We start from the raw sequence: 27,801 nt of genomic DNA, 5'->3' as shown, positions 1-27,801 counted from the left end.
CTAGTCTGTGAGGTGATTTGTGGTAAATGCCTCTGGACAATTTCAAAAGACAGAGCCACTGTTACCAGGGCCAAAAGGGAGTCACTACCACTATCTTTATACAGTCACTCATAACTTTTAGAAGGACCCTGTGTATCAGTGGAAAGGGTGAACAGGCATACAAAAACAGTCCAATCAATGGAAATGAAAAAGCATCTGTCAGCCAGGCCAGTTTTGCAAGGAATCCTGGAGCAGAATTTCTTTAGCTCAGAATTTCTTTAGCTGTCACTCTATTTTGAAATTAGGCAAACAGTTCTATTGAAGGTGTTACCCACAAGTAGATTAATTCCTGGAAATCTCCCACTCCCAGATGTAGTTTCCATTCATGAGCATCTGTTCTGTTCCTGTTAAGCCTGCCTGCTAGAATGTTTTGCTCTGTCAGGATGTATGAAGCCTGAAGAGTCAAACTGAGCTGAATTGCTACATCCCAGGCAATTATAGCAAGTCTGCAAATGGAATAAGAGCTGGTGCCCCCTTGTTTATGTATCACACCACTGCAGTATTGTCTGTGATAACTTGCAGAGGTCTTGGAAAACAGAGAGGATATAAGACCTTCAATTAATTGGTTACTGCCAAATTCAATGTGACATTTAAATGCTTTTTCTGCACTTTACCCCTTTTAAAACAGCTCACCAAGCAAAGTCTAAAGCATTTTTTTGACAAACTGAAAAGGGGATGAAGGGAAAAAGGCAGACTTGTGTCAAGAGACAACTGGTGCAAACACCACAATAATTCCCTTCTCCCACCCCCAGAGCTGTAATCTGAAAAGATAAGGGGTGCTGATGCTGAGTCCAGACTGATCTGAGGCACCACTGAATTCTTCTGATTTGAAGTCTGGCTAAGAGAATCATAATAATCATAGAATCCATGAAACCCAGACTCCTGAGAAATTCCCTGGCATGAGCCTGTGAATGGCTGGAGAAGGTGAGAAAAATTGAATTGTACTGTTCTACTTTGTCCAAAGGAAGAAAGGCTCATCCTAGGCACAAATCCAGAAGACATCCCAGAAAAACTAGTGAGTGGAAAGGGATGAGATGATTTCTATAAGTTCAACTGAAACCCCAGACTGAGCTGGAGTTTTATAACCCATGTAAGGGAATCCCTTCAACTGGAAGAAGTATCTGCAAATATACGACAACTGTCCAGATATGGAAAGATGTAAATGCACTGAAGTTTGCAGTAAATAATTACTGGAGTCACATACTTTGTAAATCCCCTTGGTATAATGGACAGACCAAAGAGTAAAACAGTAACGTAGGACAGACAAAGAAAATCTTAAAAAAATGTTTTGATTCCTTGCAAAGTGGAATGTGATAAACATCTTTTAGACCAGTGTTACCATGAAACTGCAGAAGGATATGAGGTAACAGGATTTAAAGAGATAACATTTTGAATTTTGGAAACTTGACAAAAAAGATTCAGAAAGGAAATGTCTAGGACTGGTCTCTAAGTCGCCTTTCTTTGGTAACAAAAAAATCCTTGAATAAAAACCTTTACCCATCTGAATTGAGGATATATGTTATATCACCCCCTGGGGCAACATTTGTTCTAAAATAGAAGGAAACAGGGATATCTGGTGGGCAGTATACAGAGGAATCTCTCTGAAAAGGGGGAGGAGATTCCCAATGCCATCAGTACCCCTGTTGAATAAGTCTCAGAACATACTTGCCAAGATAGTCTAAAGCCACAGAGGAAGATATAGGCTTTTAGATTGACAGAGAGAGTGCTAGAATTGCCAGAGTTGGGGGAAGGGGAGACAAGCAGCATAGCTAGGACAGAGTGAGAGGGGCAACAGCCCTGGGTGGAAAGTGAATTTGGGCACAATCAGCTGATTTGAATCAATCTTTAATATAATAATGCCTTTTTAAAAGCCGGTATTGCATTCGTGGTCAAACCTGACTGCTGTAGCACTTCATCTATGATCTAAACTGTAGCAACTGCTTGCTACATTGCAGCAAACAGTTTGATACAGTTTAAAAGTAAAACAAAATATATATATATATATATATATATATATATATATATATATATATATATATATATTTTTTTTTTTAATAAATAAAACCCGAATGCTGTAGCGCTCTGTTTAGGCAGAGTATAAACTTTAGAAACTATTTGCTACATTTGTAGCAAATGGTTTGCTACAGTTTAAAAGTCAAAAGTTTTTTTTTTTTTTAATAAAATATATTAAAAGGAGGGTTGGGAGCAGGGTACAGAAATGAGACCTGAATGACTGGGGATGGGGAGGGGTGTTTCATGGAACTTGCCAATCACTTACGGGTTATTACAGTGAAGTGCTTTTTTTTTTTCTTTGCTCTTGACTTGAAGAGCTGAGGAGGTGGGGTGCTGATTCATAGTGGTGGGACAGGCTACCCTTCAGGGAGGACTGAAGAGACAAATAGTCATTCAGATTTTTTGGAATGTCCTTTGTTCTGGTAGGCTCCCCTTTCATCTCTGAGTCTCTTTGCCACTGCATTTTGAAATTCTGTACATTCTACTTTATGGAAAAGGATGGAAAGTTTTTAAAGAACTTTGAAAAAGAGCGTTAAAAAATGAGTAACCCCTTGAACCGATTTTCCTTTTTCATCAAATCTTTTAAGGACCTCAGCAGCAGAAGGCCCAAATAACACATCTTTGTCCAAGGGAAGAATTTATAATTTCTGCTTTAACATCCGGTAATTTCTGAGAATATAACCAAGCAAATCTTCTTATAATTGGACTAACTGCAGCCACACTAGATACAGCATCAGCAGAGTAGTAAGAGCACCTGAGAAGCATAAGCAATTAAGGAATTCAAAGAAGTTTTAACCTCTGAAGAGAAAGGCTAACACTGAACTTTGTAATGCTCTTAAAAGAAACCAGTAAAAATTGTAACATGTGAGCCTGGCAATTCAAAATTCTGAAAGTTCATGTATCAGAAAAATAAACTACCCAAATATGTCAAAAGCTTCACACTTGCCAAAGGGAATGAAGTCAACTTTCACAATATATTTAGCAGGAGAAGGCTTAGATAATCAAATAACTGCAAGATATGATTTGGGATAACTACACAAGAATGTAAGTGTCTAAGGTACTTTATATAACCTATCAGACTTTTTGGGCACAGGAGCCTGACTGTCAGACATTACTGTACGCTGTACAGAAAACATCCTCAAAAGCAGTCGACAAGGGGGAACAGCTGCAGGCTGTGGAATATCTACAGGCAACAAATCATAATGTACTTTTGCTGGGAGATAGGGATTTCATTCTGTTTCCATTGAAATAAATATTTAATTTTGTTTATCTCAGTCTAACTCTTCTGGGGGGAAGTCTGAAGAAATACTTTCCGCATAATCAAAATGTCCAGTTTGAGAAGAATTAAACCTGCTTAATAGGGTTTAAACCATTCTCAGCTCCACAAAGTCTGCTCTTCACTTTTTCCCCTAGAACTGCTGTAGCTCAGAAAATAAACACCTTATTCTTAATCTATAGCCCGGCACTTGCTCACAAAAACATTTCTATAAGTTAGCACTAAAAATTAAATAGCACTACAGCCTCACATACTCCCTTTGAGTACTCTGTTCCCCACTGGTCCTTTTTCTCAATTATAAAGGAGTTCCTTATACTATTCTAGCATGTCCAAAGGTCAGCTGTAATTTCCTCTCCAGTCCAGTTGGTGAATCTGGGAATCTTGAGGCAATGTTACAACTGCCTCATGTACACAGACAACCCTCTCTTCCTCCCAACAGGTTCAAACATATGTGAGAGATACAACCATATAGCCAAACTGAAGGCTGAGCTCTCTCAACTCAGTAGTGGCGTAACCAGTCAGGAGGAGAAGGTAACCACACACAATACAATTCCAGTCTCATATAGACCTACTACATCAGCAAACCAAACACATAAACACGCAAAATCATACTCAGAGGCTCTAAATAAAAATCTGCCTAAGCAACAGAGACCTCCAAAGCAGACACCCAAGCAACCGCTACCCCAAAACAAAACACGTGCAAAGCATAGTTCACAAAGCCAGTGTGCCGAACAGTCACAGCCCTTAAGGCTAAACAACACACCTGATACACTTGTAATAGGTGACTCTATTGTCAGGCACACTGATGTCCCGCTCACCAGGCTGAACAAGGAGAAGGTCACGGTGAGCTGCCTGTCGGGCGCTAGGATCCGCCACATAACACAAGCACTCAGGTCACTCCAAGGCAAGTACAACTATGACTCAGTCATTGTCCATGCTGGTGTAAATGACCTGAGACGTACCTCCCTGGACTACATGAAAAGAGACATAGAGGAGCTCTCTGAGCATGTAGCCCAGGCCGGTATGACCCTGACCTTGAGTAGCATCTTACCCTCACCAAGAATGATGCCACAATATAAAGACAAGATGATCAATTTCAACAATTAGCTGAATTATTGGTGTCATTTTAAGGGGATCCAGTCCCTGTCAGCCTGGGATGACATGCTCGACAAGCCATGTTGCTTCGCTAGGGATGGCTTGCACCTGTCACCCCTGGGCTTTCGGATATTGGCAAAGGCTCTTGCCACCCCCATAGTGCCTTTTTTAGGCAAGGCTCAAAAGACAAACCCACCTCCATAGGTATCACAAAGAAAAAGAAACTAAGAGTAATGCTACTCAACGCCAGAAGTCTAAACCTCAAGATACACTCACTCGAAACTCTCCTTAGCATGGAGAACATCGATATCTGTGCAGTAACAGAAACCTGGTTCAGGGCTCCTGAGAGCACCCCAGCACTACCAGGTTATACCTCATACCATTCTTTTCGGCCCCAAAACTCGGACCGAACCACAAAAGGAGGGGGGGTATCAATATTCGTCAAAGATACCCACACCTCCAGGTTGGTGGCACAGCACGAAGCATCGGAGACTATCCATGTGCAACTAACAGTGGGTAAAACTGCCTTTCAGTTTATAGCCTGCTACAGACCACCCTCCCAAACTCAGGAACCCCATTCGGCTTTCCTGAAAACACTGGAAAATATGAAGGTCTCTCCAAACAGCATTATATTGGGCGATTTCAACTACCCAAACATAGACTGGGAGCACTACTCAAGCCCTAACACCTTAGCCCAAAGGTTCCTAGAATTTATAAACTCAAATGCTATGGAACAAATTGTCACCACTCCCACAAGAGGGGAAAACATACTGAACCTGATCGTCACCAACATGGGGACTCTATGCTCCAGAACTGAGATATATCCCTCACTGGTAAGATCGGACCATAAATTAATCTCACTGCATATCCACATTCCGACCCCACCCCCTGCCCAGAAAACCACAGTGAAAGACTTCTCTAAAGCAAACTTCACACTCCTCAAAACTGAGGTGGAATCCTTCAAAGCCCCCGGGCCAGTGGAAAATACAACCCAAACAGCAGAATCCTTTATAAACGCATTCTATGGACACCTTCAGGAATGCATGGATCATGCAATCCCAAATAAAACCAAGACCCAATCCCCCAAAGGCAGGCATCTTGTCTGGTGGACCCCAGCCATAAATAAACTATACAATAGAAGAAGGAAGCTACTACATGATAGAGCAAAATCCCTAAAAGGGAAGGCATCTCTGATCAGTATTAGCAAAAAACTACGGTCCCTCATAAAATCATCTAAGGCCAGCTTCGAGAGAAAAATTGCAAAGGACACTAAAGATAATCACAAGGCTTTCTTTAGTTATGTTAGGAACCTAGGTGGTAACTCCCAGATATGCTCAGAGTTAGTCCAAAATGACAAAAAATACACTGAACCCACAGACATTGCCAATATCCTGGCTGACAGGTTCAGTGCAAACTTCTCCCCCCAAAAGAGCAAATATCTATTGCAGCAGAGTGCTGCCCCCCTGATATCTGAGATGCTCAGGTAAGAGCCGCCATCTCCAAAGCAAAAAGCACAGCATCAATGGGATCAGACAGTGCCCCAGGCTGCGTCCTACATGAACTCCAAGAAGAGCTGAACCCCAACATAAAGCTACTGTTCAACCTCAGCCTTACTACAGGATATGTACCCAAAGAATGGCGTACAGCAACAGTGGTCCCTCTCCACAAAGGTGGTGCCTCAACGGACCCTGGTAACTATCACCCCATAAGCCTGACTAGCTTGGTCTGCAAAGCTATGGAGAGGATCATCATAGAACTCATAAATAAAGATATTGGGGACCTACAGACACTGGATCCTACCCAATTCGGCTTTGTTAAGGGTAGATCCTGCCTCTTAAACCTGGTCGATTTCTTTGAATCAGTCACCAAGGCCATTGACGAGGGGAAGGTGGTCCACACAGCCTACCTGGACCTTGCAAAAGCCTTCGATACAATACCCCACTCGGGTATCATAGATAAGCTCTCCAGCTTAAATATAAACCCCTATGTCATTAGATGGGTTGCAAACTGGCTCAAGGACAGAACACACATGGTCAGAATTGTTGGAGCCATGCCAGACTCCAAACCAGTCACAAGCGGCGTCCCACAAGGCTCAGTCCTGGGACCTCTCTTGTTCGGTATATATTTCTCGGAGGTACAGGCCAACACGGGTGGACTATGGCTGACCAAGTTCGCAGCTGACTGCAAACTGGGCGCCATAATCGACTCTCCAGCTGACACAAGCATCCTCCGAAAAGGTCTCATAGAGACAGACAACTGGTGCCAGAGCCATGGCCTCAAGCTCAATGCCAAAAAGTGTAGTCATCCCCTTTGGCAAAAACAAAGTGCCCACAAATTACCACATAGGTGGTAACCCATTAAGTACAGAAGAAGTAATTAGGGACCTGGGGACCGAAGTTGATAGCAATCTCTCATTTGACAATCACGTGGCCAAAGTGGTTAGAAAATCCTTCTATATAGCCCACCTTATCATGAAGGGATTCACATCAAGATCAAGGGAGGTCATCGTGCCTCTTTACTCATCCCTCATCAGGCCCATAATTGAATACAATGCCCCATTTAGGATGTACCTTACCCGACACCTGCAGCAACTAGAAAGACCCCAAAAGTACCTCACCAAGAGGATCAAAGGGCTCAAACAGATGCCATATGCTGCTCGGTTAAAGAAACTCCAGCTCTACTCAGTTGCATACCACCTACTTAGAGGCGATCTGTGCCTGACGTATAAGGTCATGTCCAACCCGGAATTGATGGACATGCTTCACCTCAGAAAATCCAAATCCCTTCGAGCTAGACGCTCGAGGGACTTGAACCTCAGCACAGAAATAAATAGGACATGCTGGAGGGACAGATTCATAACCCAGAGGCTCCCTTCACTCTGGAATAGAATCCCAGTCCAGGTTAGGCAGAGTCTCTCACTGACTCTCTTCAAGAGGAATCTTGACGAGTGGATGGGAGATCGTAGGTTTACCCCGGGGATCACTTCTGTGTCACTGTTAGACAGAGGCACAGTAAACTAACCTTGAAAAAGGGCATAGTAAAACTCATTTAAAATGGGTGGTGAAAGCCAAACACACTCTGGCTAGGCTTACAAATGCCCTAGGGCAGATAGCCTAGTATGAACCTATGAAGAATCACACTTGCTTTCCCCTCCCTGCTCATCTGATTGGGAATCACTGTCAGACTATGAGGGAAATCATTAAAAGGCAGTGGGTAAACAGGATTTAACACATTAAAAGCAGAGAGTAATCCCTTAGCAAATCCCAGCAAATATTCCCTGTCCATAGTTAATGATACACGAGAAGAAACATTTTTAAGTTTCTGATTTTTCTTTCTGGGAGATTCCCTAGAACAGAAGCACTAGCCCAGGAATCAGGCACCTTGTCCTGGCTAAGAGGTAGACATTGAATTCCTGGGACTGGACTGATTAATGGCTTTTTTTTCTATATATAAGGCATGATATTTTATGTTAGGCAGAGACTGAAGATATGTTGTAGGAAGTTGTGAAGAAGTTTATGCAGTGGTGTATGAACCAGCAATAGAAGCCATCTGTGCCTGGTGGACTGTCAGTTTATATTTGCTGCAGAAGAGGTTCTAAGTCTCTTGTTGTGATTTCTCTAAAGTAAAACTGAGGAACACAGAGGTGATTCTAGGAAGATGGGCAGGAGTCAGTGTGAGGTGCTTTTAAAATACTAAAGAGTCTTAACACATTGAAGCACAACTTCCTTTTCCAAGACTAATGGAGATTTAGTCATTTAGCCTGGTAACTGGTCTTTCAGTGTAATGGCCAGCCCTGAATCTATACTGAGTTGGAGACATAGTATGGTGTTTTGTGTGTATTGTGTAAGTTAGTTGTATAAATGTTTTTTCAAACATTTAAGCCACATGACTCATTAGGTTTACTGCCCTGTCTTTTTAACCTCTAAATATTCACTGACTTTTGAGAGAGGTATAATCCTATACTTCTTCCAGATTTCAAGAGTTCTGCTTTCTCTAATACTTCTGTTTATCAACAAAGTAAATTATATATATATTATAAAAAGTGTGTACTGGGATTTAATGAATGCAGGTAGGTGGTCATCAGTGGAACTTGATACACTTTTTTTTTTTTTTTTAGCTTTTGATAGTAGAAGCTTTACCATAGCACCTATGACAGAATGAAAATAGAAAGACAAGTGAATCTAGACCTCTGCATAGAATCTAGACGACTGGGTAGGTGGTTTATCAAAGGCAAATATAAGTTTGTCAGCTTGCCAACTATAAAAATGTCATGATGATCAATTCAATTAAGCAATCAAGAAGAGGAAATTCTGGTAGAAATAACATGAACTGCACAAAGAACAATGACAAAACTTCCAGAAAAAAACAAGGCTGCAGCATTAAACCAACACTCTAAACAACTAAAGGAACCATTGGAAAATTAAAAAAAAAATTCATGAGACTAAATGCAACAGGATGCCAAAATGACTGAGAATTAGAAAAATCAATGTAATTCAGAGTAATTTAAAAAGGCATCATATTATATGTTTTTTACTGTTCTCAAAAAAGTAATTTTTTTATTTTACAAATCTGCAGATTACAAAATGCACTCACTTAAAAAAACATATTATAAAGTATGACGGACAAGAAGAGTGTGAAGGGGAATTCATAAAGGTACCATGATCTGTATACCTTTATGTGCACATCACTGCAACCTTTTGGAATTCCAGAACAGACCTAAAACAGTGTTGCATGGTAGTCTAGAACAATGAAGTGAGCAATGCTTAGGGTTGGTCAGCAGCCCTACTGGAAGCTATTGAGGCAGTCCAGGGGAGAGAGGCATAAGTTAATTAGCCATGTAATCTCTTTCCCACAACTGCCTTGAGAAACGCATCTACACAAACAGTGATTCAGGAAATTGTTAGGATACGTAGATCAACAAGGTCAGCCCTAGCATACTGTGGTAGTGGACACAGTTAAATGGCCATGTTCATCAGCTGAAAGTGAATATGGCATAGGAATTGGGAGTGGGCAACCACTAGCCACCATGGATTACTCTAAACCAGCGTCCCATAATGGCACTTACAGCAGTACTGGGCTTGGGGGTTTGAGGAAGCACTAGCCAACACAGATAATATATATGTGCATGCATTAACTGCACCAACATCATTATGGGGATAAGGGATTAGGGTTAGAGGGAGCACTACTCATTACGGATAATACATGTATGCAGTAACACCACCAACATCATTACAGGGGATTGGGGGCTGGGGAAATGCTAGCTACCAGGGAGTACTCCAAAGTCTCATGTCTTAATAGCATTTCAACTAATACAGAGATTAGAGTTGGAAAGACCAGTAGATAGGGGATGGACAGCCAAGTCAGGGACAAGCATGGGAAGTGTGGTGTATGTGTATTTGTGTTTGAATGTGTACTTCAGAGTGACGGGGGAATTCCTATGTCTACACAATGTGGCCGCAGCAGTTAACTACTGCGACATGCAGATTTTGCAGTAGTAACTATGATTCAGAGACATGCAAATTAGCTGATAATGAGGTCTTTCCTCATCGTGGATAGCATGTCTCTAAGTTGCAAAACACCACATTGTCGGAACAGGGCCTTTTTAGTGCAAGCCATATGGTGTGTGCTAGGCCCTTTAATGAATACCCAGGTGTGTTTATTCATTGCTGCTTCATGTGTTGTCAGTGGAGTTACCTAATTCTTCAAGACAGAGATACAGGTTAGTCTTTTATTCCTCATATTTCAGTAACTTTATATGTAGCAATAATTAGTTTGAGGAGTTGAAGTAAATGATTAAAAGCTATGGAGTCTTACTCTGAAGATTAACTTCAAATCACAGATCTGCTGAAAAAAGCAAAGAAGCTAGAATGAATTAAACATACCAGTCCTTTTATTTTGGATGGTAGTGCTTTGCTCTTGTACTAATTAAATGCTGCAGTTAAACCAGATTCTCATTTAAATGCTCAATTATTTAAATAAAACTTTACTACAATAATTTACACTTACTATGTAAAGATGTTTAAACCACCTACCTGAGACAGAATAAGCTGCCCATGAAACTTCAGAACAAAATTTCTTAAAAATGTCAGGTACTTTACTTGCCCAACTTTACTGGCTAGGAAGCGAAGAAGGAAGTAACCCTGAAAATAATTAAAACATTTGCATTACATTGCTTTAAAATAAACTTTAAAGAAAACATTTTCTTATATAAATGCAACTGGTCCCTGTGTATTGCAGTAAAAGTGTCATGTGCAACAGTAAAAAAAGATAATAAAACATGTAACAGATCAGATGCTAGTTACATTATGTAACTCCAGGAATGCCTCCTTCATTACAGGAGGAAAAGCTCCCTACTTCACTATGCCACAGTCACTTGCAGACACAACAGATGGACACAGGTGGAGGAAGTGTGCTATGAGCACTTACATGGATTTTGGAAGGCAGAGCTATCCCAACTGCTGACACCTTCAAAGAGCATGAAACTGTTGGCTACACAGTGACACAGCTTGCCCTCCACACCTCTGCTACAGAATGCAAGACGTTTAAAAAAAGATATCCAAACACTTTAGTGATACCAGAGATGAATTCCCACTCAAAAGACTCAAAATCTTGACGGCTCCTCAATTTTTTTATATATCTATATATCTACACATCGACAGTTGCTGTTTCCAAACATGCTTCATGTCCCTGCCTATGTTTGGGGACATATACATGCCTCTTCCATAGTTCCTCTTCCATAGTTCCAATGCATGTTGTTGTGTCATATACCAAGTACATAAGAATTAACTACATTTGAAGAAATATAATGAACTCATGTAGACATAGCACAGAAATTTGGAAAACAAAACAAGAGACTGGAACAGAGTATTTAATTATTTTTAAACACCTTTACTGAACTATCACTTGTAACATAGGCAAATTTACATTTATACAAAAGTAATCAAACCGTATTAACAAGCTAACATTAACAAACATTATACTTAAAATATATTGCCTTACGTCATGTAACCTAAGCAACATTACACACATTATTCAATTCCTGCCCTTTTTTTAACAAGAAACATCTTTATTAAACAATCACTTACGATTTAGGCACTCATACATTTATATAAATAAAAACAAACTACACCGACACAATCCTAGTTGCAAGCATTTTACATCACAAACCATAATGACACACTCCTAGCTGCTAACATTATACATCACTTATAATCTACCCAATCATTTTCACTCAAACATTACATAACTAATTTAAGTCCTTCCTTCTTTTAAATCTCATTCCTCCCCATGTATTGTTCCCACAATTCCCACTTTTCCTATGTAGTTTTCTCCAACTCTTTTCTAAAGATCTCAATTCCAGTAGTTTTATCTCTGTTACTATATTCACTACTTCTAATATAGTTGGTTTAGATTTTGATTTCCATTTTCTAGTAATTGCTTTTTGGCAGCCACTATAATTAGACACAGCAAGGCCTTATCACGTTTAGGCAATTCCGATTCTGTATTATAGTTCAGAAAAATCATCTCCCTCATCACACCAATCCAGCCACCCAGCATCTGTGACAATGCATCCCACAGGGAATCCTTAAAGTCTGTTAACCCACCACACTCCCAGAAAATATGTTCCCAAATACCTCTTTCTCCCCCGTCACACCTCCAACATTTGCTGTCTATCTGAGGAAAAATTCTCTGGAGTCTACTTGGGGTATAAAATTATCTATATAAACATTTCCAAGCAAAAATCCTAAATCTTGTAGATTTTGTTGCATATTTGGGAGATTTACATATATATCCTCCCATTGTTTCTTTGTGAATTGTTTATCCAATCTCTCTTCCCAATCCTTTCTAACCTCCTCTGATTGATTCTTATAGTTATCAAGCAATATTTTATATCCTCTACTAATTATTCCATTTTTAGTGCCAGCTTTTGTTCTAGATTCTACTAAAAACTTTACCAGTGCTGATCTTTTGTTTAGGACTCCCCATTTCCTTCTCTTTGCCTATAGTCTAATATCAGTCCTTGATAGGGAAGGCACTCTCTAACCTGCAGTCCAAATAAATTCTTGGCCTCTTCCCATTTTATTACCTTTCTCTAGTTATTTGCTCCCAATATCCTGGTTTCTTAGCCAGTTTTCTCCAATAAATTCCAGCTCCATCTTGTCTATCTTTTAACCAAAACCCAATATGGCTTCCGACCTACCCACATCACAGCTACAACCCTATTATTTTTTACAGACACCATGAACAAGGCCAGAGATGCAGGATGCTATACAGCCTCAGTATTCCTTGATCTCTCCAAAGCCTTTGACACAGTGTCTCACCCCTTACTTTTGAACAAATTGTCTAACTTAGGCTTCTCACATAACACAATAAAATGGTTTCAAAGCTACCTCAGGTATTGTAAACAAGCAGTGAAATGGTCCAACAAACTCTCACCCTTTCTGCACAACCCTAATGGAGTCCCCCAAGGCTCCAACCTAGGACCCCTACTCTTCAACATTTTTACAAACAACCTTCACACTGCCTCTCACCCTGAGACCCTCATTCAATACGCTGATGATTCCACCATAATCTGCACTGCTCAATCACTACTAGCACTACTCTCAAAAACTCAACAGTCCTTTACAGCAGTCGGATCCTGGCTAACAAATGCCCAACTTTTTCTTAATCGAAAGAAGACAAAACTAGTACTATTTCATCCCAAAAACACCTCCCCTGTCACTGATCATTTCAACATCCTTGCATCAGGCAGCACTGCCATAGAAATAGTGCAGGAAACCAAACTTCTAGGTGTTATCATTGACAATAAACTTTCATTTGACCTCCATATACAGCAAAATATAAAGAAAACTCGTTAAAAATTGGGATTCTTATAGAGAAATAAACATTTCTTTACTGCAGCAACCAAAACTACCCTTGCAAAAATATTTTTACTTCCCTCTCCTCTTTATGGTACCCTTATCTTAACTAACTTACAAAATTCTACCCTAACCAAGTTGGAACAGTGCTACAACAAAGTTGCAAAGTTTGCCACAAACTCTAAATATCACACACACCATTGTAAACCACTCCTAGAATTAAACTGGCTTGAACTACCCAACCAACTAGCCTTTGTTCAGCTATCCACCTTGCACAACCTTATTTTTAAGCCTACTGCCTGCCCTGCACTAGCCAAAATCTTACACACCAAATCGATCCCTACGATCAGAAGACAAAAATCTCTTAACTATCTCAAAACCCACAAGAAAACCTGGTCACTCTCTGTATTCATACTCTGTCTCTATACACTGGAATTCACTACCTCTAGCTACCAGGTTTATGCCTGGCCTAACCCACTTCAAAGCCTCTTTAAAAAATTACCTCAAAAATACATGGCTCTTCTCCTGCATAAAGCCTGCCTAATGCACAGGTCTTCCTCTACTCTCACAGTTCAATCCCTCACAGACTGCAAGATCCTAAAGCTCTTCTAACGCCTTCTCTGCTTCTATACCATATCCTTAAGCTACTGCTCAGGCTTTATTGCTTCTATTCTTCTTAACTTTCTCTCGCTATATGTTTGCATCACTGCTATTTCTACATCATGTATAATGAGCGTGACTATTATCGTCTGTAATGTTTTAACTGTATAGAATTGTACTAATATATTACAATATCTTGTAGCAGCTTGTTCTTTCAACTTATTTTTTGTTAAGTATTTCTAATGTAATCTTTATTGTATTGAATTATAATGTATTTGTATTGTACTGTATGTGGAGCTTTTCTACCCGGGCCTCTGCTGAAAACAGGTTCTGTAGACCCAGTCAGACCAGCCTGGTAAACAAATGTCAAATAAATAAATTTTTATTTTATTTATTTATTTTATTTTACATTTGTTGACTGGGACAGTCCGACTGGACACTTGTCCATTTTCAGCGGAGACCCGGGGAGAAAAGCTCCATACATACATACAGAAAAACTGTTACAATAGACAAGTTAAAGCACTGTTACAGATACAATACATAGGATAAAAAACACTCATTCTGTCATATATAAATCTGATTTGTTATAGAGTAACAATTAGGAAGAATAAAGGGGTGGTCAAAAGACCTCTTTAGCACATGTTTATATTGCCAGAGTTAATCAGGATTAGAGCAAGGACATATCCATTGCCTTTTAAAGTACTTAGATTTTTTTTTAATTGGGTTAGAACAGGTTCTGAAGTAAGCTCAGCAGGAAGTGAGTTCCATATTTTGCCAACAGAGTTGGTATATAGAGAGTCTCCAGATGAGTTGTTGCTTGTGAGGGTTTGGACTAATACTTTGTTGGATGAGCGAACTGTCTTGAGGTTGCTGTAAGGGGTAATAATTTTTGTAAGTTGTTGTGTCTTGTTGTGTCTTTCGGCTTATCCCGATTAGGGGTCGCCACAGCGGAACTCCGGTCCGCTAATGTTTGGTAGTGGATTTTTACGTGCCGAGTTACCAGCCCTGACTCACAACCTTCAATGAAGGCACGTCCGTTCACGCATGCCTCCACACAGAAGACGCTCTAGCTGAGAATCAAACGGGACAATGTCTTGCTGTGAGGCGACAACGCTACTGCAGCATGGGTGTGTTTTTAGGTTTTTAGAGAATTTTATGTGCTACTATTAGCTGATTGTACTGAAGTAGGATAGGCAATTCTAGCTACCCTACATTCTTTAGGTTCAGACAGTGGTGTGTTCTGTATGCTGCTCCAGTGGCAAATCTAACAATATGATTAAAGCAGCTAGAGAGTTTATTAAGGTCAGACTTACTCAAGTCCGTGAAGAGAGGGGATGCATAAAGGAGGGTGGAAAGTAGATGTGTATGGGCAATTACCGTCCTAGCTAGTGGAGTGAAGAAAGGTTTGATCTTGTATACTGAGCCAAGTTTTTTATTAACTTTTTTAATAGTTTGATTAATATGCATATCAAACTTGAGGTTATTATCAACTGTTACACCTAAGAGTTTGGTACAGGGATCTGGGACAATGACAGTGCCATTGTTAGATTTTACAGTAAAGGTTGGAGTGGAGGCTTTACAAGTAGGGAGAAAAGCAGTAGCTTCATTTTGTTAGGATTTAATAGACGTTGATTACAGAGCCAATTTTCAACAGTATTAAAAATATTTTAGGATAGAGTCTGCAGACTTAAAGGGGAGGTGGCAGAGCAAATCAGACTGGAGTCATCCGCATATTGAATGCAGGTGTCTGTTGGGATGACTCTGTACAGGTCATTAATCTTCTTCTTTCGGCTTTTTCCCGGTTAGGGGTCACCACAGCGGAGCTCATGATTGGCAGTAGAGTTTTACAGTGTTGAGTTGCCAGCCCAGCGCCCAACCTTCCACTGAAGGCACACACATGCACACACTCATACCTAGGGCCAACTTAGAGTGTCCAATCCACCTACAGCATGTCTTTGGGATGTGGGAGGAAACCGGAGTACCGGAGGAAACCCACGCGACCACAGGGAGGACATGCTGACTCCGCACAGAATGCACCCCAGCCGAGGATCGAACCGGAGTACCTCTTGATGTGAGGCGACAACGCTAACCACTGCACCACTGTGGCCGCCCTCTGTACAGGTCATTAATAAAGATAGAAAATAATAGGGGTCCTAATACAGAGACCTGAGGCACCCCAAGGGTGATAGGTAGAAAGGAAGATAGTTTGTTCTGCCATAGTACAGCCTGTTTTCTACCACTCGGATAAGATTTGAGCCACTGGATAGCCTGGACATATAGGGGAATAGTTTTAAGTGTGTGTATGAGTAGTTGGTGGTTGACAATGTCGAAGGCTTTGGAGCGATCAAGAAAGAGGACAGAAGAAAGCTCATTGTTGATTCGGTTTTGATTAATAACATTGGAGAATTTGAGGAGGGCCGTGGTTGCACTGTGAAATGGTCTGAAACCATGCTGCGAGTTAGCCAGGAGATTGTGCTGAGTGAGATGGCTCAGGAGTTGTTTATGGATGCACTTCTCCATAATTTTAGCCAGGGGTGACAAAATAGCTATAGGTCTGTAATTTGACAGTTCAGTGGAACTGCCCCCTTTTTGGAGTGGAATAACATGGGATGTCTTCCAGATGGAGGGGATAGTGGCTTCTGATATAGTTCTATTGATCACAATAGAGATCGGGTATGCTATGGCATCTGCAGCTTTTTGTAGATACTCAGTTGGGAGGAGAGACGCTGCAAGGGTGGTAGGTAATAAATAAATAAATATCCCTAATTGCAGTCATCCCTATCGGCAGAATCTCCTTTCTCCATTCCTGTGTGGGGTTAGTTCTCAGAATACTTTCTTCTAATTTATAGATATAATATTCTGTATGATTACTGTTATCATCCCTTAAACACCTGCATCCAAAATCCCAGTCTCTCCTTGTTTCTTGAGCTTCCCCCGTTTCAACATCATACCCTTCCACTTTGAATTACAGTTTTCTGCTTGTGCTATGTATTGGTGACTTAACTGTGTAGCTCTGAAATACCCCTTCAAATTGGGTAATCCCAATCGGCCCTGTTCTACTGGAAGAATAAGCTCATCCCACTTGACTCTTGCTGTATTCCCCTCCCAGACAGAGTCCTTCAGCTCTTTATTAATTGCTATCCACAACTTCTCCCCTGGTTGATACAAAATATGCCTAACCTGTGTATAAGACTAGAGAGACTAAAAACATTTTGATTGCTTTTATCTTACTATCCATATCCATATAACAAAGCTTCCATTTTCTCAGTGTCTATATTATCTTTTTAGTCTCTTCCCACATATCCTTAGCTAACACATCAGAATCATTTTTAATCTATACTCCTAAATACTTATTTTTTATCATGTCCCCATAAATACAGATATTGCTGAAACAATTTGCATGTGGGTACATAATTTACCGCTATTGCCTTTGTTTTAGCATCATTAATTTTGTATCCCAAAAAGATCTGAAACTGTCTAAATGTTCCACAACACTGTAATGTCTCTTTCTGGTTCTGTCATTCTGTCAGGTATAAAATAATATAATCTGCAAATAAAAGACAGGTTTTCTTGATTACCATACCAAGTATATCCTTGAATTTCTGATCCCTTATTTTCTTTGCCAGTGGTTCTAAACATAATACAAAAAGCAAAGGTGAAAGAGGACACCCCCTGCCTAGTTCCTCTGCTCAAGCAGAAATTATCAGAGAGGACCCACCCACCTTACCTTTCACCTCTGATCCCTCATATATCCTCCTAATCAACCTTATATTTTTTTTTCAGGAAATGTAAATGCTTCCATTGCCCTGCTCATACCATCCCAGCTTACTCTGTCAAATGCTTTCTCTGCATCAAGACTCACCTACAACATTCTGCTTCCCTCTGGGTCATCAATGTTCTGTTAATGTTATCAAATGTTTGATCCCCTCTGCAAAACCACAGTGATCCATATCTATCAGTTTTAGCATTACTTTTGTCATTCTTTTAACCATTAGAAACATGAACCCTTTATACTCATGGCTTAGTATTGAAATGGGTCTGTATGAAGCTGTGTCTAATTTATCTTTACTTTCTTTAGGTATTACAACTACCACTGCTTTCTTCCACGATGTTGGTACTTCTCCTCCTTTTAAAATACTGTTAAACAAATCTTTCCAGATCTTTATCAGTTTTTCCCTCCTAGCTTCCAAACTTCCACAGGAATACCATCTATTCCTTGGTACTTTCTTGTAGATTGGTTATGCATCACAATTTTTATCTAATCTCCTCCTATCCTAACCATTAGTAATTGAGCCTCATCTACCTCTAACTTTGGCATAATTAATTTTTCCATAAACATTTCCATTTGTATCTTTTCTTGATTTCCATATTTCTCTGCTTTATACAAACTTTCATAGAATTTCTGAAATATTCTAATACCTCTACAGGATCTCTTGTCACCTTCCTTGTTATAGGCTCCCTAAGCTTGGTGACAGCCCTTTCTACTTTCTGTTGTCTGAGTCATTGTGCTAAAAGTTTTTGTGCTCTAATGTTATTATCAAAAACAGTTGCTTAATAGTAATCTTTCTAAACTTGTGCATATTATTCAGGTAATCCCTTATTTTCTGCTTAGCATTTTGCAGTTGATCCTCTTCTTGTTGTGTAAGATTCACCCTATTCTGCAATACTTTAACATTTGTCATTTCCTCTAAATAATTCTTGCTACTTCTTAACCATAGCACCATTTCTTTTATTTCCACCCTATTTTTAAACTCCACATTAATTTTATCCCACTCCCTAGCTATATTTTCAGAAGAAGCTTCATCCTCTCTGATAGCTCCTGAATAATCTCCACTACATATTCCTTAAATTCCTCTCCTTTTAACAGCTAGGTAGGAAAGTGCCAGTGTCCCATTTTTTTATTTCATTACCCTGTGTTTTTATTTTAGTTATTATTAGCGCATGATCTGAAATAGTTATTGGGTGTGTATCAAAACCTTCAATTAAATGCATATGTTCCTGTGAAATGTAAATTCTGTCTAGCCTAGCACCGTTTTTATATCTTGGGGATAAGTACAGAGTATTTAGTGCCTAACTTTAATCACAATAGCTACAGGCAGTTTATACATTTTTAATGTGGAAGATGTATGCTTACATTATAGCAAAGGGCAGTCCCATCGTTCATAATGAATTCATGAGTAACAAAATGATTGCAAGCTTTGCCCAGCTCTGCTATTATTTGGAAAGGACTGTGAGGATGATTCCTACCTGGATACAGTCCACAGTGAAGGCTGGGGGATTCTAGTTTGGGAGGAAAAATGAGTGATGAGCATAAACAGTCCTGCATGGTAACATGGTAAGAAAATTTTCTTCAAGAAGGCTTAGCCGTAGCAACAAATGTGCATCATCAGACAATAATTAACATTAAAACAGCTCTAACATCTAGATTTATATATATATATATATATATATATATATATATATATATATATATAAAAACAGATAGCATGGAAGGTGAAGATGGAAGTCTTTATCTGTGTTAAAAAGGGAGCCAATTTATAACCCAAAATGTTTGTGTTTACAGAAAGAAATATTGCTATTTGTTACTAAATGCCAAACAACAACCTGCAATCCGTTCACACACACATACACATATACATGCATACACAATGAATGAAAAAGTATGAACCACATCACAAAGTTTATGAATCTACAGACACTAGATGAAGGAATCAGACTAAGAAGTGACAGAAGATCCCACTTACAGCTTGCTGTAAATTCCTTCAAAGTCATTGCCACGTGTATAATATAAAAAAGAATCTACAACTGTATTTAGATATATTACCAATCCATGTAACCCCGTATGAATTGCAGGGGGAGTCATTACTGGCCACATTGCGGGTGCTGTGAAGAGCACTTCTGGCTGTCATCAAAGACTGAAACAATACTAATTTCATGAATTTTAATTCTACTTTGAGACTTAGTAATGGGGTCCATTCCCGTCATAGTATTAAAAACCCAAAAGATTTGGAGAAATAAAATAAATAAAGAAGTATGTAAAACTGTATACGTAGCAGCTAGCATGGACCATAATGTATCATTCTCTGTGGTTCTTTCACATGACACCTACAATATTAAAGCACTATAACCTTACGATAATGCTACATCTGATAATAACAAGTGGCTATCATGTTCTCTGTATTTAGATGTTAGTGACTTGCATAACAAGTGAACAACTGTAGAAATTTACTATTTAAAAGACAAATAATGTAGATAAACAAACTGACAAATTAAAACTGTGCTACACATTTCCTGTTTGATGCCACATGAACTAAGGATAGCAAGCAGCGATTCATAGAATTTACAAGGTAGTAAATTCAGTCCATGGAACACACAAAGACACGAACAAAGACGTGATAATACCTCTTAGAAATGGGCGACCTGCATATCTCCAATCTGACTGGAGAATGAACATTCCTCAGTAGTGTGTTAATGTACAGGTAATGCCCACTGAAAAACAAGTCTGCTGCTTCATGGCATCATATTAAGCTGCCATTTTTTTACACTCGCCAAACAGTGTTTTCATGTGTATCAACTGTAAAATTTAAATAAAAACTTAATAAGATAAAAAAGAAAAGTGTGCGTGCATGTCTGTGTGTGTGTGTGTGTGTGTGTGTGTGCGTGATTGAACATGCATGTGTGCTTGTGTGCATGCATGAGGGTCTAAAAAGAGTAAGTGAGACAAAGAGAAATAGGCAAGATACAGCACCACTGCTGACTGCAACAGGCAGGAATATGGATTCATTAAATGTTAAGAGTGATAAGACACTTAATGCCTGCAAATACTTACTGATTTTAAGCTTCAGTGATTTAGTTAAAAAAGACGTGTTTAGCATGAAGCAGCAAAATCAATGTCATGGGGTGCAGAGAGATGGAGTGAATTGTTGCAATTCCTTAATTTTTTTTTCCTGTTCATTTGCTACATCAGGTTGCTTTCCCATGATACAGTGACTGGTAAGTGGTGTGTGTATGTGTGTGTGTGTGTGTGTGTGTGTGTGTGTGTGTGTGTGTGTGTGTGTGTGTGTGTGTGTGTGTGTGTGTGTGTGTGTGTGTGTGTGTGTCTGTGTGTGTCTTTGTTTTTATCTATGTATATGTGAATAAATTTGTCTGTGCTTCTGAATGTGTGTATGTCTGTTTTTCTAAGTATATGTGTGTGAGTCTGTAAGTCTGTTACTGAATGTGAGTGTACAGACATTAAATAATTACATAACTTATACTTAAGTTTGAAATATTAGGTGAAGGAACGGTGTTACGTCAAAAATATAAAAAAAATATTAATTAAAAAAAGAATAATTTAACTGATACCCCATTCTCTAAGAACAATAATGTCCTCCAGGGTGTGTGTTATTGTATATTTTGTTGCACCAAGTTGTCCAATGGTCTCAGAACTGTGCATACACAAACTGGCTCCCACTGACCAGGAAGTGTGGCCTGCTTCATTTCCATGCCCCCACTCCCCAGCTGTCCCACCCCTCACCACTTACATAGCAGTCAATCCATGTCCAGCTTGGCCAATTCAAACCCTCTGACTTTATAACACAGGTAATAATTTCCAAACAAATGACAAGGGTCTATGCTATTATCTCCAACATGTCTGAATATTCAGAATATTAAACAAATGCTGGCAAAAGAAGGAGAATGCTAACATCTGTATGTAGGAGACTGCTGGACATCCGTGGGATGAATTTGTTTCCCCCGTTGTGTCATCTCAGAGTTCATATATACATATACATATATATATATATATATATATATATATATATATATATATATAAAATTAGCAAGGTATGTGGGGATTCAGTGGGACTTGTCCCCATGCATAAAACAATTTTTTTTGTGGTTTCTAGTTTTCTAGTAAAAAAAATATATATATATATATATATATATATGAATGATCTTTTCAAGATCAGTCTTTTTGCATTTCAAACATTTTTTGTTCAATGAAATGAAATAGACCCAATGACATTACTAACAACATATTACATGCTACACCTCTAAACTAAAATGTAGCTGCCAAATACCTCTATCTGTAGTTACTCATCCCACATTGCTGCTGCTGACACTTAATTCAATTGCACAATGGTTAAGCAACACCTACTGCTAGTTAAAATAACTATTACTACACTGAAACAGCACTGTGTCTATCCAAGTTTTATAACTACCAAATGAAATTTCTGACTTGACAATCACACCCTATAACAACCGCACTAACATAACCGACAACATTTATCTGAGTCTAATTCTCTAATTCCAATTACCTATTATTATGAGTATTACAACTTTTCCCTTTACTGATATTCTCTGCTTATTGTCGCAACTAGACTACTGCCAATACTAGCTTCTAATTCTATCAATTCAGACCTTTATTTTTTAATTACACTAATAACATATGCCTTACTCTGATAATTACATCAATAGCATTTCTTACCTAACTGTAGGATATCATTTCAATACTGACCACTTCCCCATCTCTTAAGACCTCATATAGTTATAATATACCTTTTACTTCATCTCATTAATAATATTAAATCTCTTTATGCTGCTATTTAATAATTGGAAACTAAGTTAACCTACTTTAAATATATCTGATCTATTATTACTATTATTACAGCTTCTTTTTCATCCTTTTCATACAAAACCACATATACCAGCCATACAACTGCTCAAGTCAGTAGAAATTAAACCTGCTTTTATCATCCTCATACTCTTTTTAGCAATCAGAATATGTGCATTAAAGATGTACTCCTCCTCAAACTAAAGTCAGCAATAGCTAGCTTTACCCTATTACATTTTAATAATACTTACTCCCCAAAATGGTCTTCATCTCATTTGCTACCTTATATGTCCATACGCTCCTCAGCTGATCATAATAATGAAAAGCTCTTTACCACGCATAATAATTTGTCACACTTAGAAACTAAAAAACAGCCGCTTTAAGTATCTACAGGCACGCACTTACTTTTTTTTCTTCTTTCTTTCTTTTTGCTTCCTCTCAGGATTTTGCCTGATGGCTCCTGTACCTTTGCGCAAATGGACCCCCATCAGCCCTGAATTTCCCAGCAACAGTCAGGCAGTAGGAAACAGATGAGATTGCTGGTCCTTTGAACTAACCTCCCCTCTTGCTCCCTCCTCCTACCCCACATTTCCTACCTCCTAAAAGGAAGTGTGACTCTTTCCTACCTCCTGAGAGGAAGTGTGCCTCCACAAGCTAGCTTCCCCCAGGCAATGTACTATGACTCCACCATGGTGAGCCTAACCAGTTCGGAGCTCCACTTGAAAAACACCTAGTGGTCCCGCTAGGTGGCCAGTTGTCATCAATGTAGCAAGCCAAAGCTGCCTCCTCCCCCAGAATGAGACAGTCAGTAACAGTCACTCATTCCCATCTTCTCCAGCCTGCTCCTACAGGCACTTGAGCAAATAGTTGAACTTGGGGTGCCTGTGGCATAGTCAGGGCTCTCTCTCTCTCTGTGTTATGGAGCTTGCTTAGGTATGCATTTATTTTAATGACAAAAAGCAATGATTTTTGGCTTTTCCCATTAAGGAGTCACCACAACGGATCACCAGTTCACAGACTGATTGACAGTGGCGTTTTTACAGTATCCAGTTGCCAGCCCAGCTCCCAACCTTCACAGAAGGCACACACATACCCACACGCACCTACCTGCATGTCTTTAAATCTCACTCAACTGCAGGGAGGACATGCAGACTCCACACAGAAGGCACTCCAGCCGAGAATCAAACTGGAGAATCTCTTGCTGTGAGGCAACAACGCTAACCGGTGACCACACTTATTTTAATGACACATATAATACTAATAACAACACATATAATAATAATTAGGGGTAACAGCCCACATAGACTCTATTCACTTAGGGAACAACTATCTGCTATCCATTACTTGACTACACACTGTTTCTCCATTGCAGGATCTCTCATCTTTATCAGCTTTTTGCTACCCTGCTTCCTCCACCCACCAATGATCTACTGTTTTCATTTTTATTACATAATTCTTATCCTAGATAGACTCATCAACTCCATCTTTGCTTAATTACTTATACTATTCTACTGCATATTGTTTTATTGATTGTGCTTTACTTTTTTTCCAACTACTCTTTCTTAAATGCTATCCTAGGCAGAGGCTGTACATGGTCTGCATGGATCAGTGCTCCTCCAGTTAACAAATGGAAATTAAATACACCCACGTGCTACACAGCCAAACATGCAAATTGTGAACTACAATAAGGAACTATCATCTACATGAACATCTGGAGAATTAACAATAAATGGGTTCAAACTGAAGCATGACTTATTCAGCACACCCCACAAGATTATAACTATAAATGAATCTTGTTTTAGAACTTTTCATAATTACATACCAGATCGGTCGAGGCCTGGGTTAACAACGACCGCCACCAGTACTGTTAGCCAACAGGGTGCTGGCGGAAATTGGGCTACTGTTGGCCGAAGAAGAAGAGGAGGGGTAAGGCATGCCCAAAGGCAGGAAGAGAGGAGGAAGGTTAGGAGTGTAGTACTAAGGGTAGGAACTTTGAATGTTGGCAGTATGACTGGTATAGGGAGAGAGCTAGCTGATATGATGGAGAGAAGGAAGGTTAATATATTGTGCGTGCAAGAGACCAGATGGAAGGGAAGTAAGGCCAAGTGTATAGGAAGCGGGTTCAAATTGTTCTATCATGGTGTGGATGGCAGAAGAAATGGGGTAGGGGTTATCCTAACGGAACAATATGCCATGAGTGTTTTGGAGGTGAAGAGAGTGTCTGACAGAGTGATGTTTATGAAGCTTGAAATTGATGATGTAATGATGAATGTTGTTAGTGCATATGCTCCACAAGTTGGGTGTGTGATGGATGAGAAAGAAAAATTTTGGAGTGAGTTGGATGAAGTGGTGGTGAGTGTACCCAAGGGTGAGAGACTAGTGATTGGAGCGGACTTCAATGGGCATGTTGGTGAAGTGAACAGAGGGAATGAGGAAGTGATGGGTAGGTACGGTGTTAAGGAGAGGAATGCAGAAGGTCAGATGACTGTGGATTTTGCGAAAAGGATGGACATGGCTGTGGTGAATACATATTTTAAGAAGAGGGAGGAGCATAAGGTGACGTACAAAAGTGGAGGAAGATGCACACAGGTGGATTATATCCTATGTAGGAGGGCCAGTCTGAAGGAGATTGGAGACTGTAAAGTGGTGACTGGGGAAAGTGTAGTTAAGCAGCAAAGAATGGTGATCTGCAGGATGATGTTGGTGATCAAGAAGCGGAGGAGGAGTGTGAAAGCAGTGCAGAGGATTAAATGGTGGAAGTTAAAAAAGGGTGATTGTGAGGTGGAGTTCAGGGAAGAGTTAAGACAGGCACTGGGAGGCAATGAAGAGTTACCGAATAGCTGGGTAACTACAGCAGAGCTAGTAAGGGAGACTGCTAGGAAGGTGCTTGGTGTGACATCTGGACAGAGGAAGGAGGACAAGGAGACATGGTGGTGGAATGAGGAAGTACAGGAGAGTATACAGAGGAAGAGGCTGGCGAAGAAGAAGTGGGATTGTCAAAGAGATGAAGAAAGTAGACATGAGTATAAGGAGATGAGGCGCATGGCAAAGAGAGAGGTGGCGAAGGCTAAGGATAAGGCATATAGAGAGTTGTATGAAAGATTGGACACTAAAGAGGGAGAAAAGGATCTGTACCGATTGGCTAGACAGAGGGACAGAGTTGGGAAAGATGTGCAGCAGGTAAGGGTGATAAAGGACAGTGAGGGAAGCGTACTCACAAGTGAGGAGAGTGTGTTGAGTAGATGGAAAGAGTACTTTTAAAGGGCTGATGAATGAAGAGAATGAGAGAGAGAGAGAAGGTTGGATGATGTGGGGATAGTGAATCAGGAAGTGAAGTAGATTAGCAAGGAGGAAGTAAGGACAGCTATGAAGAGGATGAAGAATGGAAAGGCTGTTGGCCCAGATGACATACCAGTGGAAGCATGGAGGTGCTTAGGAGAAATGGCAGTGGAATTTTTAACCAGATTGTTTAATGAAATTTTGGAAAGTCAGAGGATGCCTGAGGAGTGGAGAAAAAGTGTTTTGGTACCTATCTTTAAGAATAAGGGAGATGTGCAGAGCTGCAGTAACTACAGAGAGATAAAATTGATCAGTCACAGCTTGAAGTTATGGGAAAGAGTAGTGGAAGCTAGGTTAAGAAGGGAGGTGATGATTAGTGATCAGCAGTATGGTTTCATGCCAGGAAAGAGCACTACAGATGCAATATTTGCTCTGAGAGTGTTGTTGGAGAAATACAGAGAAGGTCAGAAGGAGTTGCATTGTGTCTTTGTGGACTTAGAGAAAGCATATGACAGGGTGCCTAGAGAGGAGTTGTGGTATTGTATGAGGAAGTCGAGAGTGGCAGAGAAGTATGTAAGAGTGGTACAGGATATGTACAAGGGTAGTGTGACATTGGTGAGGACTGCTGTGGGAGTGACAGATATGTTTAAGGTGGAGGTGGGATTACATCAAGGATCAGCTCTGAGCCCCTTCTTATTTGCAGTGGTGATGGACAGGTTGACAGATGAGATTAGACAGGAGGCCCCGTGGACTATGATGTTTGCAGATGACATTGTGATATGTAGTGAGAGTAGGGACCAGGTTGAGGAGACCCTGGAGAGGTGGACATATGCTTTAGAGAGGAGAGGAATGAAGGTCAGCAGGGCTAAAACAGAATATATGTGTGTAAATGAGAGGGAGGGTAGAGGAATGGTGAGGATGCAGGGAGTAGAGTTGGTAAAGGTGGATGAGTTTAAGTACTTGGGATCAACAGTTCAGGGTAATGGTGTGTGTGGAAGAGAGGTGAAGAAGGGAGTACAGGCAGGGTGGAATGGGTGGAGAAGAGTGTCAGGAATGATTTGTGACAGACGGGTACCAATAAGAGTAAAAGGGAAGGTCTACAAGAGGGTAGTGAGACCAGCTATGTTATATGGGTTGGAGACAGTGGCATTGTTGAAAAGGCAGGAGTCAGAGCTGGATGTGGCAGAGTTAAAGATGTTAAGATTTGCACTGGGTGTGACTAGGATGGACAGGATTAGGAATCAGTATATTAGAGGGTCAGCTCAGGTTGGACAGTTTGGAGACAAAGCAAGAGAGGCAAGATTGCATTGGTTTGGACATGTGCTGAGGAGGGATGCTGGGTATATTGGGAAAAGGATGCTAAGGATGGAGCTGCCAGGTAAGAGGAAAAGAGGAAGGCCTAAGATGAGGTTTATGGATGTGGTGAGAGAGGACATGCAGGCGGTTGGTGTGAAAGAGAGCATGATGCAGAGGACAGGAAGAAATGGAAACAGATGATCTGCTGTGGCGACCCTTAACTGGAACAGCCGAAAGAAGATGATGATGATGATGACTGATGGTGGTGTTGTCACATTGATAACCAAAACAACTCAAGTTATCCCTACACTGGTGGACAAAAAGTACAGTTTTGTACCTACCATAAATGTAGATGTTCGAGTGCGCATACAGCTGCAGTCATCACACTTGGGTTATCCTGCCGTCAGGCGGGTCCTCGGTCGGCCGAATTCCAAAGTCTAGGTCCGGCGTCGGTTGTCATCGCTTCTTCCCTGACGTCAGTGCGGCAGGGGTATAAAAGTGGCAGCCGACGCCATTTTCTTCAGTTTTTCTTGCCCCAGATGTCAGGTGCCCCCAGAAAGGAAGGCAATACATGATGTTATGCAAACATACATAAGTAGATAAATCAAACCAGTAGCTGCAAGCAAATACACCATAAAGGAATACCCCAAATAGGTTGTATGTTAAGGGTGTTTGTCATAAGCCCTGTCCTAACAGGGGATGGAGGGAGGGTAACCTGGACTGCAGCTGTATGCACACTCGAACATCTACAT

The 27,801-nt window shown here is 40.2% G+C and overlaps 1 protein-coding gene across 5 annotated transcripts in view; it reads right to left on the bottom strand.

Moving 5' to 3' along the window:
* The window catches only part of LOC122791373 (aminopeptidase O (putative)), a 2,634,672-nt gene that overhangs the window by 1,260,545 nt on the left and 1,346,326 nt on the right, over positions 1–27,801 (bottom strand). For all 5 annotated transcript variants that reach the window (XM_044059091.1, XM_044059088.1, XM_044059087.1 and 2 more), the window contains one exon: positions 10,456–10,563. In XM_044059091.1, the coding sequence (XP_043915026.1) occupies positions 10,456–10,563 (108 nt within the window). The remainder of the gene's footprint in view (positions 1–10,455; positions 10,564–27,801) is intronic.

The sequence above is a fragment of the Protopterus annectens genome, chromosome 17.part0 (genome assembly GCF_019279795.1).
Source record: "Protopterus annectens isolate FY-2018-M chromosome 17.part0, PAN1.0, whole genome shotgun sequence".
Taxonomy (NCBI): Eukaryota; Metazoa; Chordata; order Ceratodontiformes; family Protopteridae; genus Protopterus; species Protopterus annectens.
The sequence above is the reverse complement of the archived record's forward strand: the minus strand, read 5'-3'. Positions and strand labels throughout refer to the sequence as shown.